The 18,667-nt window shown below is 38.3% G+C and overlaps 6 protein-coding genes across 6 annotated transcripts; 4 read left to right on the forward strand and 2 right to left on the reverse strand.

Annotated features, from left to right (window-relative positions):
- Positions 1–230: 230 nt before the first annotated feature.
- Positions 231–872, reverse strand: GCK72_014718 (uncharacterized protein; the record flags this gene model as incomplete). The annotated part of the gene is made up of 3 exons (XM_053730423.1): positions 231–372; positions 421–680; positions 726–872. The coding sequence occupies 3 exons, from the start codon at positions 870–872 to the stop codon at positions 231–233; spliced, it is 549 nt and encodes a 182-aa protein (XP_053585195.1).
- A 576-nt stretch (positions 873–1,448) lies between these two features.
- Positions 1,449–1,834, reverse strand: GCK72_014719 (uncharacterized protein; the record flags this gene model as incomplete). The annotated part of the gene is made up of 2 exons (XM_053730424.1): positions 1,449–1,718; positions 1,799–1,834. 2 exons carry the CDS (start codon positions 1,832–1,834, stop codon positions 1,449–1,451), a joined length of 306 nt encoding a protein of 101 aa, XP_053585196.1.
- Positions 1,835–5,052: 3,218 nt separating this feature from the next.
- Positions 5,053–6,033, forward strand: GCK72_014720 (uncharacterized protein; the record flags this gene model as incomplete). The annotated part of the gene is made up of 4 exons (XM_003108278.2): positions 5,053–5,106; positions 5,160–5,316; positions 5,369–5,711; positions 5,829–6,033. The coding sequence occupies 4 exons, from the start codon at positions 5,053–5,055 to the stop codon at positions 6,031–6,033; spliced, it is 759 nt and encodes a 252-aa protein (XP_003108326.1).
- Positions 6,034–12,940: 6,907 nt separating this feature from the next.
- On the forward strand, positions 12,941–13,584 carry GCK72_014721 (uncharacterized protein; the record flags this gene model as incomplete). Its single annotated transcript, XM_003108080.2, has 3 exons — positions 12,941–13,007; positions 13,066–13,185; positions 13,484–13,584. 3 exons carry the CDS (start codon positions 12,941–12,943, stop codon positions 13,582–13,584), a joined length of 288 nt encoding a protein of 95 aa, XP_003108128.1.
- Positions 13,585–13,860: 276 nt separating this feature from the next.
- Positions 13,861–16,457, forward strand: GCK72_014722 (uncharacterized protein; the record flags this gene model as incomplete). Its single annotated transcript, XM_003108372.2, has 4 exons — positions 13,861–13,974; positions 15,033–15,133; positions 15,180–15,657; positions 16,242–16,457. 4 exons carry the CDS (start codon positions 13,861–13,863, stop codon positions 16,455–16,457), a joined length of 909 nt encoding a protein of 302 aa, XP_003108420.2.
- Positions 16,458–16,976: 519 nt separating this feature from the next.
- GCK72_014723 (uncharacterized protein) lies at positions 16,977–18,516 on the forward strand (the record flags this gene model as incomplete). The annotated part of the gene is made up of 6 exons (XM_053730425.1): positions 16,977–17,109; positions 17,161–17,545; positions 17,591–17,722; positions 17,779–17,919; positions 18,172–18,329; positions 18,377–18,516. The coding sequence occupies 6 exons, from the start codon at positions 16,977–16,979 to the stop codon at positions 18,514–18,516; spliced, it is 1,089 nt and encodes a 362-aa protein (XP_053585197.1).
- Between the last annotated feature and the right edge of the window lie 151 nt (positions 18,517–18,667).

Raw genomic sequence — 18,667 nt, forward strand, 5'->3', positions numbered from 1 at the left:
ACACCCGACTAAAAACAAAAGCTCAAAATATGAGACTCCAGAGATTAACTGGATACTTCCGAATAGGATTGGTAGAACATGTATGCTTTAAACTTTATTAATAAGCTTTCAATGGGACGAGATTGTTATTACCTAGTCTAGGAACCAGAGGGCAATGGAAAGAAGAGATCCACCTGAAGGGAGGAGAAAGTTTCATAAACCAGTTAACAAAACAAAAACAAAGGAAGTATTCAGTGGCGCTGCTTCTTTTTATCGTCGCTGTTTTTCGACACTGCATATGCTTCTTTATCAGCCGGCTCAATGTCTCGTTCTTCGGCCCATTTGGCAAGATCACGACGCATTGCATAAGCATCTTCCCCATCAGCATAATATCTGAAAGTTGAAACGAATCAAATTGCATCTTTTAAATTTAAAACTCACTTCGGCTCAGTATCAACGATTTCGAACTTCAACGTGTTTTTGTAGAGATTCAAAGCTGCGCGATTGGAAACACGGACGTGGAGAGAGACGAATTTAGCATTGTACGTTTCAACCATAGCTCTTGCTGTTTGATCCATCATCTTGTTGGCAAGCCCCAAACGTCTGTATGATCTTTTGACTGCCAAAGAGGTGATGTGTCCATGTGGCTCCTCTCCAGGATCTTCCTCCATCTTGGCGAGCACGTATCCGACAACATTTCCCTGAAAAAAAAACAGATTATAACAAAACAAAATTGTTAGAACTACCTTGTGATCTTCGGCGATGTAAGAAAGCTGTGGCCATGAAAGTGCGTGATAAAAGTAGTACTTCATTTGGTAATTTTCTGGGAGGCACATCAGATTAGCGTTTTGCATGCTCATCAAATCATCGACACGAGCACATCGGATGTTCATCTTGCTCCTGTAAATCAGCAGTTGTGTACACTGAAGGAAAATGCAGCCGGAAGCAAGAGAGAATGCTCCAGTGAAACAATTAGAGCACGCAAAAATCAATAAAATCGCCAGCGGCTATTTGGATTGATTAGAAACCGAGTGGTGGTTTGTTTGATTCGAACACAAACAATCAGAAAAAAATTTGATGGCAAAATCCAGTTTTTATCGATTTAGAAATAGTGAAAAGCCTGTTGCAAGCCGGCTGCCGCAGCAACGGAAAATTTGTTTAAAGGCGCATACATTTATTTGATGTTTCGTGGTGAGACCCGCCGCCTCTTATCGGCCAATTTCGAATTTCGAAGCGATTTAATTCAATTTTGATTATGATAATTGAACCTTGATATACTTGAGCCTTTGAACAACAATATCAGGAACAAATAATTATCTATCTTAAATTTTTTATTCTTAGAAATAATTATTCCTACAGAATTTCTTGAATTTATCAATTTTCTTGATTATATCAATTAATTTCAGGTATAATCAAAATGGGTTTCGACTCACCTAGAGGAAGAGGAGGCGGAGGTAAGTGTTAATTGTCTAGACATGTTCGCAAAATTTAGCTTCAGGCTTCCGTGGTGGACGTGGAGGAGGAAGTGGATTCAGCCCACGAGGAGGTGGCGGTGGATTCCGTGGAGGAGACAGAGGACGATCACCTGGAGGATTCCGTGGTGGAGATCGTGGACGTTCCCCAGGTGGATTCCGTGGAGGTGACCGAGGTGGTTTCCGTGGAGGTGATAGAGGCGGTTTCCGTGGTGGTGACCGAGGAGGTTTCCGTGGTGGAGAGAGAGGACGTTCTCCAGGTGGTGGCTTCAGAGGAGATCGCGAAGGAGGATTTTCCCCACGAGGACGTGGTGGTGGTTTCCGCGGTGGAGATCGTGGCGGCTCACCATGGCGTGGTGGAGGAGACCGCGGTGGTTCACCATGGCGCGGCGGAGGTGATCGTGGAGTAGCTCATCGCGGCAGAGGAGATTTTTCGGGAGGTTTCCGCGGTGACAACAAATTCTCTCCAAGAGGAGGTCGTGGTGGCTTCACTCCTCGTGGACGTGGGGGAAACGACTTTTCGCCACGTGGTGGAAGAGGAAGCTTCCAGGCTCGCGGAGCTGGAAATCGCGTTGGTTTTAGTGATAAGAGAAAGAATTTCGGCGAAGAAGACGACGACGAGGAAGAGGAAACTGGTAAGTGCTTGAATTTCATCGAGTTAAGATTAATTAACTTGAACTAAATTCAGACGCTCCTAAAAAGAAGTTCGCTGCTGGAACACCATATTCTAAACAGGTGAAAAATGTAGAAGATGAATCAGATGAAGACGAGGAAGATGAAGAGGAAGAAGAGGAAAGTGACGACGAACCACAACCACAAAAGAAGGTCGTGAAAGGAGCACTTGCTGCAGCTGCCGAAGACTCGGATGACGATGAAGAGGATGACGATGAGGAGGAGGAAGAAGGTTTATTGCAAAATTGAAAAACTTAAACCTTTTAACTTGTGATTTTTTAAGAGTCCGGAGACGAAATTCCATCAGCCAAGAAATTAGCTCCAGTAACCGCTGACGAAGATGATGACGATGAGGAAGATGAAGAGGATGAAGAAGAGGTCGAGTTGGAAGACGAGGATGAGGTTTGTTTTTCTACCGACTTATTTTTTTAAAAATTATTCAAGTTCAATCCCGCATTGAAATAATTTCAGGAGGAGGAAGAAGATGAAGAGGAGGAGGAGCCTGTGGCTAAAACACCAGCCTTGAAGAGTGCTTTGAAGACTCTGGATTCTACAAAAGGAAAACAAGTAAACATCTCTAAAGTTGCTACTCCAACCACTGTTGATAAGAAGGCTCCATCAACACCTCACCCTGTTAAAACCGTTAAGGCTGCAGCAGGTGGTGTTCCACAACTGAACTTCGATGATGATAGTGACGAAGAAGACGAAGATGAAGAGGTTGAAGAAGAGGACGAAGAAGAAGAGGAAGAGGAGGAGGTTCCAGCTAAAAAAGCACCTACCATCAAGCAAACATTGAGTCAAATAGGTCAGGCTATTCAAAATGAGAGCGACGATGAGGACGAGGAAGAAGAAGAAGAGGAAGATGAGGAGGATGAAGAGGAGGAAGAGGATGATGCCACTGATGTTCCTCTCATTACTTCTAAAGCAGATCTGTTGAAGAAGATTGCTGCAAACCGTGCTGCTCAAGGTGTTTCTGAGGATGAAAGTGATGAAGAAGACGAGGAAGATGAGGAGGAGGAGGAAGAAGACGAGGATGAGGAGGAAGACGAAGAAGAGGAGGAAGAGGAAGCGCCGAAGCCAGTGGTGAAACAGACCCAATCTGTTAAACAACAGAAATTGGCGGAACTTTCCAAACCGAAAGTAACGCCGGCTAGCTTGAAGAGAAAGATCGAGGAGCCAGCTGTTGCTTCCAAACAAGTAAAAAGCGATGGAGCTTCGATTGTCAGTGAGGAAGAGAGACGACGTCAAGAAAGAGACTCTCGTTCTCTTTTTATCAAAGAGATCTCCAAAAAAGCCAAAGATTCTGAAATCACCAGCCTGGTAACGGGAGTTGACTCTTTCCGTCGTAAGAAAAACTCAAACTTCGGTTGGATTGTATTCAACACAGTAGCTGATTGCAAAAAAGCTCACGAAGTTCTCAGTAAAGCTAAGATCCAAGGAAAGGGACTCTACGTAGACTTTTGTCTCGGTGAAAGTAAATCCACAAAAGAGCGTAAGTTTTCTTGTTATTATTGGGTTAAAGTAATTCGTTTGTTCCAGATGGAGAACGACCAATCAATCCGCTCCAACTTTTCATTAACGCTCTTCCAAGTGCCTGTAACCAAACCGATTTGAAGAATATCTTCCGTTCAGCAACTGAAATCAAGATTCTTCATGCGAGCGGTCAACCCAACTCGAAGAAAAGGGCATTTGTCACCTTCGGAACTGAAGCTGATGCACAGGCTGCATTTGCTAAATCTAATGGACTCAGAGTTCAAAATCATCTAGTTGACGTGTTTTTCGCACGTCAACAGGAAAGCAAAAAGAATGACGTGAAGCCAAAGAAAGCAGCAGCGCCAACTCAAAAGAAGGTCGTTCCTAAAGTTTCTGATTCTTCTGATGAGGACAGCGAGGAAGTTGGTTCAAGTGACGAGGGAATCGAGGAAGTCGTTGAGGAACCACCGAGACAGAAGAAACTCGTGAAGAAGGTGAGGAAGACTATCTCACTCGTTTGATATGTTTTTAAATTTACTTTTTTATTATTATTGTACCAATATTTCTGTTTACAGGTTGAGACCAAAGCCGTCCCACGAGTTCAGCAAGCAAAGCCACAGTTCAAGAAAGCTGGCTTCAAAGGAAAGAAATAAATCTCCTGAAGTTCACTTATATCACTAATTTTAAAGTTTTAATTTTTGTTTTTTTCAACATTGTTAAATTTCCAGTTTCTTTTTTGTGTTCGCTATTATTCGTTGTTGATTTAATTGTTTTTTTGCACGACGATGTTATCTTCAATTGTTGACCCACTCCGTTTTTCATTGTTATTTCCTGCCCTTCACAATCTCTTCTCGGTAGATTAAGTGTATGTGCTAGGCGAATTTGACGTGTTCAACGTTCGTCCGAATGTCTGTCAAAAATAAAACTATTGATGAAATATTATGTTGTCGTTGTTCAAAAAAAAATTAAAGTATAACTGGCTCAAGTGTTGGTGAGCGCCGGTAGCCGCCATCAGACTTGTCAAAATTCGGGTTGGGTTGGACGTTCAACGTTGGATTCACTCGGCCCGGCCCGAATACAAAAATAGGCACCTATTTTTTGACAAAATCTTTAAAATATCACAGAAAAAGATTTTAATACTATAGTGCTTAAATTTGCCATACGTATTCAGTTTTGATTTAATTCTAAACTCTTAGTTGAGAACTAGGCTTTTCCAACAATTTTCAAAAAAAAATTCAACATTTTGTTCGGGACGTTTTTTGTTTAAAAACGGGCCGGCGCGAGAATAATTTTGATTTTGCCCACCCCTGCCCGTGGCAAGTCTAACTGCCACGTCATGAGCGTTCAACAAAAAAGTTCACGTCGAAATTGACACGTGTTCGCGTGAGGTCACGGTGTCGCCACGTTTACTCGAACGCAATGAGTCGCCCAAGTTCACAAACGCCCGTTATCGATCATGGACAATCACGCCAGCTTTTTCACTCCTCTCCAGCAGAAATTTGTCCAAATTGTTTGTAACTTGTGCTTTTAATTGCTTCAGTTTCTTCTATTTGCTTATTTTAGCTGTCTAACTACGAAAAAGATCCGAAGACCCTGCAAATTCACGAAGAGTGCGACCAAATGGACGTCGTGACTTCCTATTTCAAACTTCTTCTGCTTGAAAAAACGCGTCTTTTGCAATACGGACAAGCTAGTTTCGCTGTTCACCTCATTGACGAAGGTATTATAAACAGTCACACGCATTAATTCACCTATTCTTTAATTTATTTCAGAAATCGGTCGGCTTTTCATGGCGCCAATTTCCATGGCTGACATTGGAATTCTCGAGGAATGCGGTCGGAAAGCGCTTCGATTCACTGAACTTGGAGCTCATTCCTCTGATTCCGATGATTCGATGCATTCGGATGAGGATGAGGTCACTCTGACCGAAAGTGTTCGAATCCCGATCGAAACCTATCCAACATACAACTTCATCGGTCGTATTATTGGTCCACGTGGAATGACTGCCAAGCAGCTCGAAAAAGACACTGGTTGCCGTATTATGATTCGAGGAAGTTATTCCAACAAAATCTATGGAAACTCGGCTCAAAAAAACCACGGAGACGGAGTTCAAGAGTGAGTCCAATTATGAAAAAAAGATTCTGCAGAGTTTTTTTTAAAAGTCTTATATTCTAAACCATTTTAAATCTCGTCATTTTTTGCACGGCCAATTTAACTCGCCATTCGTTTCAGCGCAATTGACTCTCCACTTCGCGTCATCATAGAGACAAGTGGTCCACGTCGTGAAGCAACGGCTCGTATCACTGAAGCTCTGAATGTCGTCAATTCACTCTTGGTTCCACCTCCGGATGGTCGTGACGAGCTGAAACGCCGACAACTCGTCGAGCTCGCTATCATGAACGGCACATACCGTCCAACTTGCCCCACCCATGACTAATTTGTTCACCTAATTGCTATCCACGTTTTATATACTATAAGTTTCAGAATTCACCTTCTGCTCATTATCTTTGTTTTACCCACTACCCGCCGTTTTCCCTTTCACCCCGTTGATCTCAGATCCCCCTGTTGTTCCCAGAATAAATTCCGGTGGTGTTATTCGTATGGTGTTCGTTAGCCATAGAAAAGCGAAAAGACGAGAGAGGGATTTCATTATTTGAGCTGAGAAAAGCTAATTGTGAGAACGAAATAATTAGTTGACCAACGATCTCAGGAAAAGAAGGGCGTGGGAATTCGTTAGTATTTTTGGGAGCCATCAACACATTAGCATCGCTTTCCGAAAATACTACGAATTTTAAACGAAACAGCAGAATGAAAATCCCTGAAATGCATGTATACAACTCTTCCGAAAAATAGCGTAGTTTCTGTCATCACAGTAAAACCCGACAAAAAACGAGTCACGAATAATATGATATGTGAAGAAGTTTTTGAAACCAAACGTTTTGAGAAACGAGCTCTACGTTGCGAAAACAGAAACGAAGAAGAAGAAGAGCACTCATTTTTCACGTACACTTTTTTGAAATGAGAGACGAATGACAACTGTTGATGTTCTTCTCCTTGATGAGAAAACGTTTTGTCGGCGACAATGTGTATTTTTGTCCATTATTGACGTGGCCACTATTGTCATCCGCTCCTGGCAGTACTTTTGTGTACGAGTCAAGATCTGACTGTCAGGTGGGTTTCAGGTGCGAAATGGGTTCGCATCAAAGCTAGGTCAACCACTTCACTTCCGCTTGGATTACGGTAGAAGTGGGTGTTGTTTGGAACTTGAGGTATACCAATTAAATTTTGAACACTTCCGATTTTTTTTAAATGTCAGCGTTCTACTCTAGAATTCGAATCAACGATTTACTCACAAAACCGACATCTGTGAGTGCATATTCTTTAAATTCAGTGATAATAAATACCCATTTCTTGTAATCTTTTCTGATTTTCGAACTCCGATCTTAGGATCAATCTGTCAAAATGGACAAGCTCTTTGATCTATTCGAACTGACAACTCTCATCATTTTCCTGTCATTTTCATCTTGTTCTGACTCATTTTGATCTTCTCTCGGTGTTTCAAGCCTACTCATTCCGTTTTCTTCCAATTTTTTCCTTGAAAATATAAAGAAATTAATTGTTTATGAAGCCGAGTACTACAACTGATTCTCGGTTGTTGGCCCGCTCGCTTGCTGAAAATCTAAACAAATTGTGGTCAACTCTGATCCCATTCTTTTCGAGAGAAGAGAAAAGAGAAATGACGCAAGCAAATTCTTCTTTGTAATTTAGTATTTAGTAGTGCAGACGGAATGAAAAAACAGATTAGGATCAATGAGGAAGAGGACATGTTGGAAGTGCAGACTTACAGAATTCGTCTAATTTTATCTTCTAAAATATTAGATTTGATTCTGTAGAAGACTTATACCATCCATGGGGCGTATAGAGGTTCTGATTCTGTGACGTCTCATGATTCTGAAAACGACTCTTCTCCCCTTCTTCTCAAATTCCCTGTATGTTCTATTTTTGTACGTACCCATTCTGTACCGCCCATCTTTCTCTCTTTAGTTTTGCAGCCAAGTGCGTCATCTGCACTTCCTTATATCACATCCCATAAATTCAAAATGCAACTTGTTCCTTCGGGAGTCGTTGTCTCTGTGAGGGTGGATTACACTACTATCCCCGCACGTGGACATTCACTTCTTAGTCTTTCCTCTTTCTTTTTTGAACTTCCCCTTTGTTCAGTCTCTATTTTTTACACTCAATTACAAATTCATATGTTGACTGATGGGGTGTTCGTTGTACGTATCTTCCTTCTTCCATAGACATAATCTTCCTCCCAATGTTTATTTTCCCAAAAAAAGAAGAAAAGTATTCCGTTCTCCGATCTATATGGAAGTAAGTGGACGGGTGCAGTGAGGTTTCTCACATAAATGAACCTATGAGCATCTCTTGCTCCATTTCTCTACTGACTTAAACACAAACCGCCCGCGAATATGAAAGAATTAATTAGAGTAAGTGGGTTGCATTTTGTGAAATATTTCGTTTGCATTCTTAAAATACAGAAATTGAAGAGTGACTGATTCAATATGTGAGACTTCCTGCTGAAAATTTAATTAGAAGTTACATTTTCTCTGATTGGATCTTCAGTGCAACTGAGTTTGTATTACTTCTTGGTTCTTGCAGAGTCAAAATGTCACAAGTAAGTTAATTTTCATGAGAAGGTCGTCTGGGAAAAGGCTTTGTTTTCAAATTAACTCTGACGTGTTGAGTTTATTTTTGAAACGAACAAATTCCATTTTTTCTGAATAGTTAGATTTCTGAGAAAAAAGTTAGCCAAAATGTATCGTGTTCATACACAATTCGATGATACTATCAGTCTTACTCTTTTTTAACCATACAGTAATTCAAACTCATTTGTTTCAAACTCACTTACAGTGATCTATGTTCCAGCCACTTCGATATGTGAGATCCAACTGAAATTCTAATTTCACTTCCTTCATTCGAATCTTTGTACTAATGAATATGTTTCCAGATCTCCGATTCACATTTTCACTCATACATTGTTTTCTCGATTTCCGCCAACCTGTGGTTAACAATTTTACTTCCCGTTCGTTTCCATTTCGTTATTTTTGACACTTTTTGATTTTGAAAACTCGTCAAAAACTTGTTTTCATTTCTCACTTTACTCATAACTTCTTGAACCTTTTTACCTGAAAGACGTCAGACATTAGTTCATTTTCTCACTGAATACCAGACATGTGACTCAATTCTTTTGGTATTCTCTAGAGTATAAATTTCAATTATCTCTTATTATTTCGATCAAAAACCGAGTACATTTCCAGACATCTCTTTTCTTTCAGTCGTTAGTCATCAGTAATGACTCTCACTTATTATTATTACTTTTTGTTCTCATATACTTTTCTGACCACGCCTCCTTTCCCTCCTTCAGACGGATGTATACTCCATTCTTGAGCCCATTTCAAATAGTTGTACCCTCTGGTTCACAGGTGGTTTCTGATGCGTTCTCTCTCATGAGCTTATGTTCCTTTGCACTTGATACATGAAGACTCACTGGATCAATGTGCACTTTATTTTCTCGAGACAATCGAAGTGATTGACTTTTGATTCTCTAGATAACTTCAAAGAAGATGCAAGAAGATTCAAAGTTGATATCACGCTATCCAACTTCCGATAACTTCTCTTTTAGATTACAGATGAAGTGAGTCTAGTTTTAGGCTACTGTATTCATATCCCGTGTTCCATTATCACTAAATGTGTTCAAGATATTCAGAACCGACCGAAAATTCAGTTCCCAAACCGTCCGAACTTTGTCGGAACCTCTTTGTGAATATTTTAATAGACCTCTGTTATCAAATCACAGTACAAACCTATATGATCAATATACTAGACAGGAAATAAAATTCCAGTCAGAACTGGAAATCGACCAATTTCCTCTAGCAACTCATAGAGGATGTCTCATAATTGAGTGGTTCGAAAACCAAAACCAACTTTAAATTTTTAATGAATGGTTGTCTATTTTGTTAACCACGTTGTTCTAGAAGTTTTCACTTCTGTTAAAGAAGGTCAAATTGCGATTGGATTTTCGGATACTAGCGGGCCTTATTCCTTATCAAAACTAGAAGCGGTTTTTGTATCTGGGCGCGACGAGTTTCAAACTCGACCAGCGTATTCGAAAACACCAAAAACCTGTAATTGTTTTCTAACTACAAATTCTTTTACCCACATTCCAAACCCCACTTTTTGTATTTTTGCACAGCTACAAAAACCCATTTTCTATCCATCTTTTCTTTTCAAATCAATGCTTTATTCCCTTCTTTTTTTCCCGTGTTCCGCCCACATTCCATTTCCATTTTTATCTACCTTTCAGCCATTAATTTCTCGATTCATTCCGTTTTTCCAATCTTTCCTTTTCTCATTCTTTTCATTCAGTGATCCGGAAGCAATAGAGCCTTTTTCTTCCCATTTGCTCTTTTTTCTTCCCCAGATTTTCCTATTCTTCTTCTTCTTTTTCATTTTTTTTCCATTTGTTCTGTACGCCCGCACACAGGTGATAGAATGATTGACTGCCCTCATCTTCTCGTTGCTTCTCCAACTCCATCAATCACATTCCACATTTTTTCGTCACATTGTTCTATTTTTTCACACATGTGCTCTTTCTCTCAAAAATCATGGTCCGATTCGATTCGGTTTCTATTCTCCATCTGCTTCTAGTCACATTTCATCGTTATGAGAAGAGCATTGAGATGAAGAATACGAAGAAGATCCACCGTAATCCTCGCTCTCTCAAGTCCATCGAAATTTTTGATGCCTTCTGTTTATTTTTCTTTTCGCTTAAAGAGGTAATTAACGGAGATGTTGATTGGAAGAGATAGACAGCTCTTCGGTCTATTCTTCTCCAATTTTCTAAATGAGGCAGGCGAACTTTTTATTTTGCTGTAAAGGTTAAGTCAGATGCATCCAGACAGATGCAGGAGATCGGTCAAAGATTTTCAGAACTTGTTTCGTGGGAAAATGTAAGCGAGTGGTGGAAATAGAGGAAGTAGTCTTGTTTCATTTTGAATTATTTCTCTCGCGGCTTGTAGATTATGAGAAAGTTACGGACTCAATGGTTTCTCATAGATTCATTTCTTTTATTTCTATGAATCCCTCATATCACCCTGTTTTATCGGAACTCCGTGCATTTTCAGCTCTACGAAAAATGAGACAAGTGACAACTGTAGATCAAAACATCAAAGCATTCAGACACTTTCTAAATTCTGATCCTTTTTTAGCAGTCATCAACTCAAATTTCCAATTTACTAATTGAGGAAATAAGGTGTCATATCTCTTTTTCTCTCTGAAAGTTAAAAAACATCCGCCTCTCGTTTTCCATTTTTTTCCATAGAAGAAATTCGCAGTGCGACGACGTTTTTCTGAATTATAAATGACCGCCCAATTTATGCACATCATCTCGATTACACATCTGTTTCCTCCTTCTTCTTCTTCCATTCGACGCCGTTCTAATCTCCAATTTACGGGAAGAGAAGGAATGCAAATGGATGATTCCTTCCTGAATTCTTCTATTTCAGTTTCCCATTCTTTATATTTTCCTATGTACTTTGACGGAGTGCGTGAGTATTGAATCAGAAGCGAACGTCATCTTAATTGTATGTTGTCCGGATGTTTGAATTCGAAAAACAACTTCAAAGAATTGCAGTAAAAGTTCAGGCAGAGGGTGGAACTCAGCGACTAAAAATCTCTAGTCATTTTTATTTTGGTTGAACTCTGAAGGTAGTCCTTCAAGGCTTGTTGAACATTTGAATCGAGGATAAATGTTGTTGATTCAGGAAACAAAAACTTCTTTTTAGAGGAATGTTTTCCAAGAATCTTGTCTGGAAGTGTAGTGTACCTGAACCACTTTCTAGAGATTTTCTCTGAAAACCTGTAAACTTTTAGTAGATTCCGCCCTACTAATAGCCATCAACTGACATCGTGGTACTAAGAAGTCACCCAGGTCCCCATGTCCCACTCATTCCAACTAAAGTCTGGTCGAGATCTTTCCTATTCTATACATAGTGCAAAAATTACTAATGTTTCTTTCGTTTTTCTCAGTTTCACGGCCTCCTCTTCTCACCTTAAAATTGTCATTTTCCGGCCGAAAATCGACACAAACAATCCTAAAGTAGTGACCAAAAACTTTGGATTTGTAAGATCTCTGTCCTTTTTATCCGCCCATTTTCTCCAATTTCTTCCTCCATTTATTACAGTAGACCAATAAAATAAAAGACCCACGCAATGGTAAGAGTCGAATTTCAAATTTCAAATTTCAAGAATTTTAGTCAAAAGGAAATTATATGGACATTAAAATGATGAGAGATGGTGTCGGTTTTCGTAAAAATGTAGATGTGGGAGGCTCATCTTGCTCTCCTTATTTGGTAGAAGATGCTCCTCCTTCTTCTGTTTTTTTGAGAAAAGAAACCGAATGAGTATTTTGAGAAAATGGAAACGAGACGAGATATGGGCGGTCTCGTTTTCGGCTGTTACCTGCGGTTTGACTCAGTCTACTTGAATTATTCAGTATTCAGAGAGATATGAAGTTTTTGATTTCGAGTTTCATATTGAATTTCACATAGGTGAAGATGTGAGTGCTCTTGACCATTTCTGATCTGAAAATATGTCTCATTAGATTTCTATATTTATACTTTCGCTAAAGTTGAATTGTTTCCATACATCATAGGTCTCCGTGAGTTTCTCATTTTCACACCTCCAATTGATCTCCCAAATTGTTCTCCGATCACCTCATTCAATCACAAACGAGACCAGTTATTTCTGATTCATGTTTATCTTCTTCTTCTTCTCTTATTCTTTTTCTAATTTATCATCCACCCCCATTTGCTCATTGAGCATCTTTCGATTGATATCAACCCAACTCCTGCACTCATGCCGTTCTTCTTCTCCATCTTCATTATCTTCTTCTACTCATCTCATGTGCCTCATTTCCTCTTCTTCTTCCAATTGTTTGTGTTGTTTCACACATTTCCGGCCAATTGAGCATCTTCTCGATGAGCGTCGGTTTCTTCCATTGTATCGTGTCCAATTTCATATTCAAACACCACTACACAATGTTTTTTTTCTGACGGAAAAGGAGATGCTTCTTCACGTCTTCATTTCTGTCTTCCCAGTTTTCGTTCAAAGTTTATAGTCTATGTATCAAGGTACTTTCTATCTCTTTTTTTTCTGCCTTCAACTCATCAATTTGATCTCTTTTCCGACACAACAACTGTGTCTACTCTCCTCATCTTTCAATTTCAAATATATCATTTTTCAAATTCTTTCAGTGTCACTTATCAACTAAAAACATCATCATGGGAAACGGTATGCGAAAATACTCGAACTGCGATGACTACTACAAGAGACGGAGGAAAAATAATGGTAGGCTAGAGACGAACTGACTCGTGAATTGAATGAAAATGGAACTTTATTATTGTAGACGGCGGAGCAAACTTCACAAAAGACTACTGCGAGTACTGGAAGTCGGAGAAAAAAGGAGGAAAAGATGACAACTTCAGAAATGAGAGAAATGAATTCTCGTTCTCCAATAATATGGCATGTAAGTTGTCTCATCGGGTTACGGTACTTTTGTATAAACTTCAAAGCTCTAAAATTTCTAAATTTTGAATTTAAAAATAGACTTCTGTTGTGTCGGTGTGATTTTTGACTAGCTGTATTCTGCTTTCTTATAATTATTTTCGGCGTTGGCAGACCCGAAAGGTACCAATTTCACTTGAGTCACCAGACAAGCTATGACGAAAATCTGTAATAACAGATTACAGGTCTGAAAATGATTCATTTTTAAAGTGGGTGGAAAAACTCAGTAAAACGCTGGACTAAAAATTGCAAATTTCCAGATGATTCTCCACTCCGAAACAGTCGCAAACAACCAACCACAACGTTCATTTCGTCATTCGATGGCTCGAACAACTTCTCAAAAAATCTTGGAAGAAGATGAATCTATTCTCTTCTTTTTCCCCTTTTCCCAACTGTTTTTGTGATTCCTTTTTTGTGATCCTATCGACATTTCCCGCCCATTACTTCTACTTCTCCTCCAAACACCCTATCCAACTGAAATTCTGTATGCATACCACTTCATCTTCTCATTTCATTTTTTAAGAGTTCTTCACAAAATGTATCCAAAAATAAAGTAGACACGATCAGGTTTCAAGTGAGCCAATACTTCAAAAACAGCAATAAAAAGAGCCGGAAGACAGGTCGAATTCTGCAGAAAATGAAGATCATCTTCAATTTCCTTATTTTAACTCTGTTCTCTTCTGTGAAATGTATGAATAATGATGATGATGACTCATGGAAAGAGCTATATTTTTCATTAAGAACTGATGGGGTAAGTCACAAATAAAAGAGTGTTTTGAAATAGGTTTACTCACGAGATTCCAGATAAATAAAACATGAAATCAAGTGAATAAAATATGAGTTGAAGGAGGATTTTTCAGATTCACACGATCCAAAAAATGTTTCATTCAATTAGATTACAAGAACTTATTAGCAATGATCTGACAGAAAATTTTCCCTGTTTGGACTTTCCAAATTTTCAAACATTCGGCAAAACAAATTCTAGACATTTCCTTGGACTCTGCTTTCCGAAAATATGATTTTTATTCCCCGACGGAGATCTGTTATCTGAATTTTTAAAGCCGACCTAGAAATATACATCAGAAACGCTTGGTCTTCGATTCCAATGGAACCCGTTTTGGAATTTTTGCAAGCACTTGAGAGAAATTACGTGGTTCGGGAACATTTAGAAATCTGGCAAGCATAATTTAAATGGATTTTGAAAGTAGAGAACATAGTTTATTCTGAAACTTCTAAAAGACGAACACTCAAGTTTTTTCGGTTTTGAAACGTTGGTGTTTTATTGTCTCTTTAGCAGAGTTATTCGCTTTTTAAGTGTTTTGTTTCGGAATGAGAAAATACTTTTCAGTACCTCATAAAAATGCAAACCATTTCTAGTCGAATCTTCCAGGATTCCCGAAATCTGAAAACCTGAAAACAGTCTCATGATTTTCAGATGTAGTCCGATAAAAGAGAATTGAAATTTCCTTTTGGAGATGCTTATCTTGTCTGTAGCCATTTGTAATCTTGCGTAATCCATTTGATCTCACATCTTCGAATTGAATTTTAACATGTTCGTTCGAAAATTCGAACTTCAAAATTTGCCTTGATAAACTGTGAATGAATTATGAATGTCTAGACTACATTCAGTGGGAAAGAGAGAGAAATGTGCCTTGACTTGTTTTCAATTAGACCAAGTTGGAAGCTGACTATTTTCAGAAAGTAAAAACAAAACTTCTGATTGAAAATATTTTTGTATTTGGACAAGTTATTTTGGGCTTTTTCAGAAAACATAAATTCTGAATCTGCTAAAAAAGGAAAGTATTTCAGAATGGAACCATAAAAAGTGCTCATATTCAATGGACGGATCGTTTTGATGACACGTTTGCCTATGCTTACACAAACGAAAACAGATCGGATCTGAAATTTTTGTGAGACTTGATTCGGAAATAAGTGAACAATCAGTCATACTTTCAGATATGACAAACCTCGTCCAGAACTGTTTGTCACTAATAAATTCATCCTGGAAGCGTTCACTCAGTTCCTGGATTTCTTTCAAAATAGAACAAAAATTTCAAAAGTAACCGTGACAATTCCCTCGATGACTGATGACTTGAAGAAAGTGACAAAGAGAAAAAATAAATATGCGACGAAGCCAGAAGTCGATTCATTTCGTTTCAACTCTTATGATTCATTCCTCTATACAGAGTTTTTGAGACTTTCGTCTGGAATTCCAAAACAATTCAAAATTTCATTTTTCTATTTCCCGGAGAGAACTGAGAATATTCTAAATGGAACTATTTTGTACCATCCAAAAGTCCGGAAAGTAACAGAATTGGATCTCCGAACTGTTGAAAGTGATACGAGTGATTCAGCATTACAACAATTGGAATGTGAATCTATTATTGTTCGATCATCAACTATCACGAATGCTGGAATTAATAAGGTTTTGAAGGTAAGAAAGTTGGAGAAAGTTTCCACTGAAATAAGAAAAATTACAGGAAATTGTATATTACATTTTGGAAAATCTTTTGAAACATTAGTTAGTTATCCATCGGGTTAAAAATATTGATAAAAAAGATCAAAGTTTTCTAATTGATTTATTCTGGGAATGAAAATTCATTACCATTTCAATTTCATTCCGTCTTTTGAAATCGAGAAGCAAGGAAACAAAACGAGGAAGTTCTTATGAAATTTCGCAGATTTCTATCAATTTTCCGACGGCTTTTTCGAATAAGACTGATGTCTTACAGAACTTTTTCAATTTCAGAAAAAAGGAACATGGATTCAGCAGGCTTTTCATCAAAACTAACTTCACTAGGATGGTTTTTGAAAAGTTATCTTTGTATCGATACTGAATATTTAGGTCAAAAAGTTGTTTTGATGACTTTATTGTCGACTTTAGTTTCGAGGTCTATTCTGTAACAAGCCAAAACCATATTTATCCAGTCTAGAGAAACATTCTGCACTAGAACCTGGTCATTAACAACAAATACATTACATAATAAAACCCTAATACACTTTTTTGTTACAATTCAGGAATGGCAAGACGGATTACGATCTACTAGATACCTGAAAGTGGTCAGTGATGATGTCCAGAAGGCGGAGATTATGGATGGAGTATCGAAGAGAACATTGCAACGTGGCGTCTGGGAAATCAAGAATCGGTACAATGCGTCAGCTACAGTAACCGTCAGTCGTGTTCCCACAAATCTCTATGACTCGAAACCAACCTTCGAGTTTGCTGTTTCTTAACTCCTTCCTGCTTTCTCGATATTTTGTGTATTCTTTGAAATATGCCCTTCTGTCAAATAAATTGAAATGAATTACGTCGAAACAAGTTCCCAGTTGAATCGGTGGTCTTTACGTAAACGCTGAAAGATTCTGGCAGGTAGATAAGTGGAGGAAGCCTAGTTCAGTGGTCACTGCTTCGGTAGCATCCTTGTGTCATTCGTTTGTAAAGCTTACGTTCTTTTTTGTTTTAAGATTCATGCCTTTTCAGAGAAGTTTCTGAATCTTCCTTTTTAAAGTCCCGGGTATGATCATTTCTCAGCATGAATTTAGCTTCTCACTACCATCAAATCCTGCAGAAACTTCAGGTGTTCGTGTTCTTTGTGTGACCTTTTTATTAATATGTCTCCATCCAATCGTTGTCTTTTTCATCTTCGAAATGAGATAAACAGCTCCGTTTCGCCTTCTCTTTTCATTGTTTCTATCCGTTTTTTTCTCGGTCAAACTCATAAAACTCACCTTTTTGTTTCCGATACTGATCAGATGACCCATTCCGGAGATCGGGAGCCATTATTGCGTCAGGACAGTGGCGAATTTGAAGGTGGAAAAGAAGAGATTTTGGAGATGTTTGAGGCGTGTTACATGAATTGTTTGAAGTTCTACTATGGTAAGAAAGGTTTGTTTTCTTTTTTAAAGAGCGCTGAGTGGTTATATTAAATAATTTCAGAAAGATTTATTCCAAAAGCTGTCTTTGTGGTAATTAGTATATTCTCTATTATTTTTGCAATGGATCAATATAAACTTTCAATGAGAGAAATCGAATCGAAAGAATGCAATGATCCACTTTCTGAGTGTGAGAATATTCCATTCAAGGAGACACTTGTTTCTCCGTTTTACAACTATCTTCAAGATTTTACTGTAAGTTATTTGAACGAGCAGGATACTGTTAAAACCAACTGGATTTTTTTCAGATTAGCCCTCGATATGATATCTCTTTGTCTTCTCCCCAAAGTGATATCAACAGTTGGAACTGCAACCGTTTGTTACATCGATGATCCAGTAAAGTTCAAGGCGGATAACAGATCAATCACTACTGAAACTTACAATGACAGGTGAGTCCATTCAGGTAGAGCAATAGTATCTACAGATTGTTTCAGATTTTGCGAGAAAAATGAAATGAAGTCATTCGAAATGGTAAAATATTATTTGAATGAAAATTTCGAGAACTTGATTGTAACTAGAAATCCATACGATAGATTTATCTCTGGTTTCACTGAGAAGTGTGTCAAGTGAGTTTCCTCGGAAGAATCTGAAAAAATATTTCTTATTTCTCGAATAGTTTCAGTTCTCTTGATGAAAATTACTGTCATGGATGTGGAACTGATATGCGATGTTTTCTTCAAAAAGAATATCGTCGTCTCATGAGAATGACCATGCTCTTTCCAGTTTACACTGTTGCTGACACTCATTTTGCGCCTCAAACATGGTGATTTTGAATTTCTGTTCATACTCTCAAAAGATCAAATGCCATTCTGCAAAAAGTGCAGATAAATATCTCCGAATTGGAAATTTTCGAAAATCGTCAAGGCATTTTGAAATGGAAATTCTCCCAGTTCCTCGTTTTTCTAATGTTTGAACATTAGAAATCAAACGATTCGGATGTATGTTTCCTAAATTCAGAAGAAAAGAGAGAGAGATCAATTCCATTTTTTATCGAAATAATCTTTCGGATTTTCAGGTATTGCGACATGAAAAACACCCTGAAGAATTCGACAGTTGTTCGATTTTCCCTTCATGGAGTGGAAAAAATCAAAATGATCGATGACATGTTGAAGTTTTTCCGAAAGAGAGGTGTACCAGAAAGGCAATTAGATGAGATAAGAAAGGAGTTGACATGTGAGTTTAACAAGGAAATATCAGATTATTTTGATTGATATTTTCAGTGGGAAAGAATCATTCCTCGACAACTGGAACTGCATTGAGAGAGAAATATGAGAAACTGATTAGAGAAGATGAATCGATTCGGAGAGCACTGCATCGAATTTATTATTATGATTTCTTGTATCTTGGATACGAAATGTAACCGGCGCATCGATTTATACAATCTCAGAAAGCCAGATGGAATGGTCTCGTTGATATAATAATTCTGGTGTTCTTCTAATTAAAATGAATTGTTATTCTTGACTTGAATTTCAATACGGGATTTCAGGAAAAATCGTTTTATGCGTTTTGTT

Source organism: Caenorhabditis remanei, chromosome IV, assembly GCF_010183535.1.
Source record: "Caenorhabditis remanei strain PX506 chromosome IV, whole genome shotgun sequence".
NCBI lineage: Eukaryota > Metazoa > Nematoda > Chromadorea > Rhabditida > Rhabditidae > Caenorhabditis > Caenorhabditis remanei.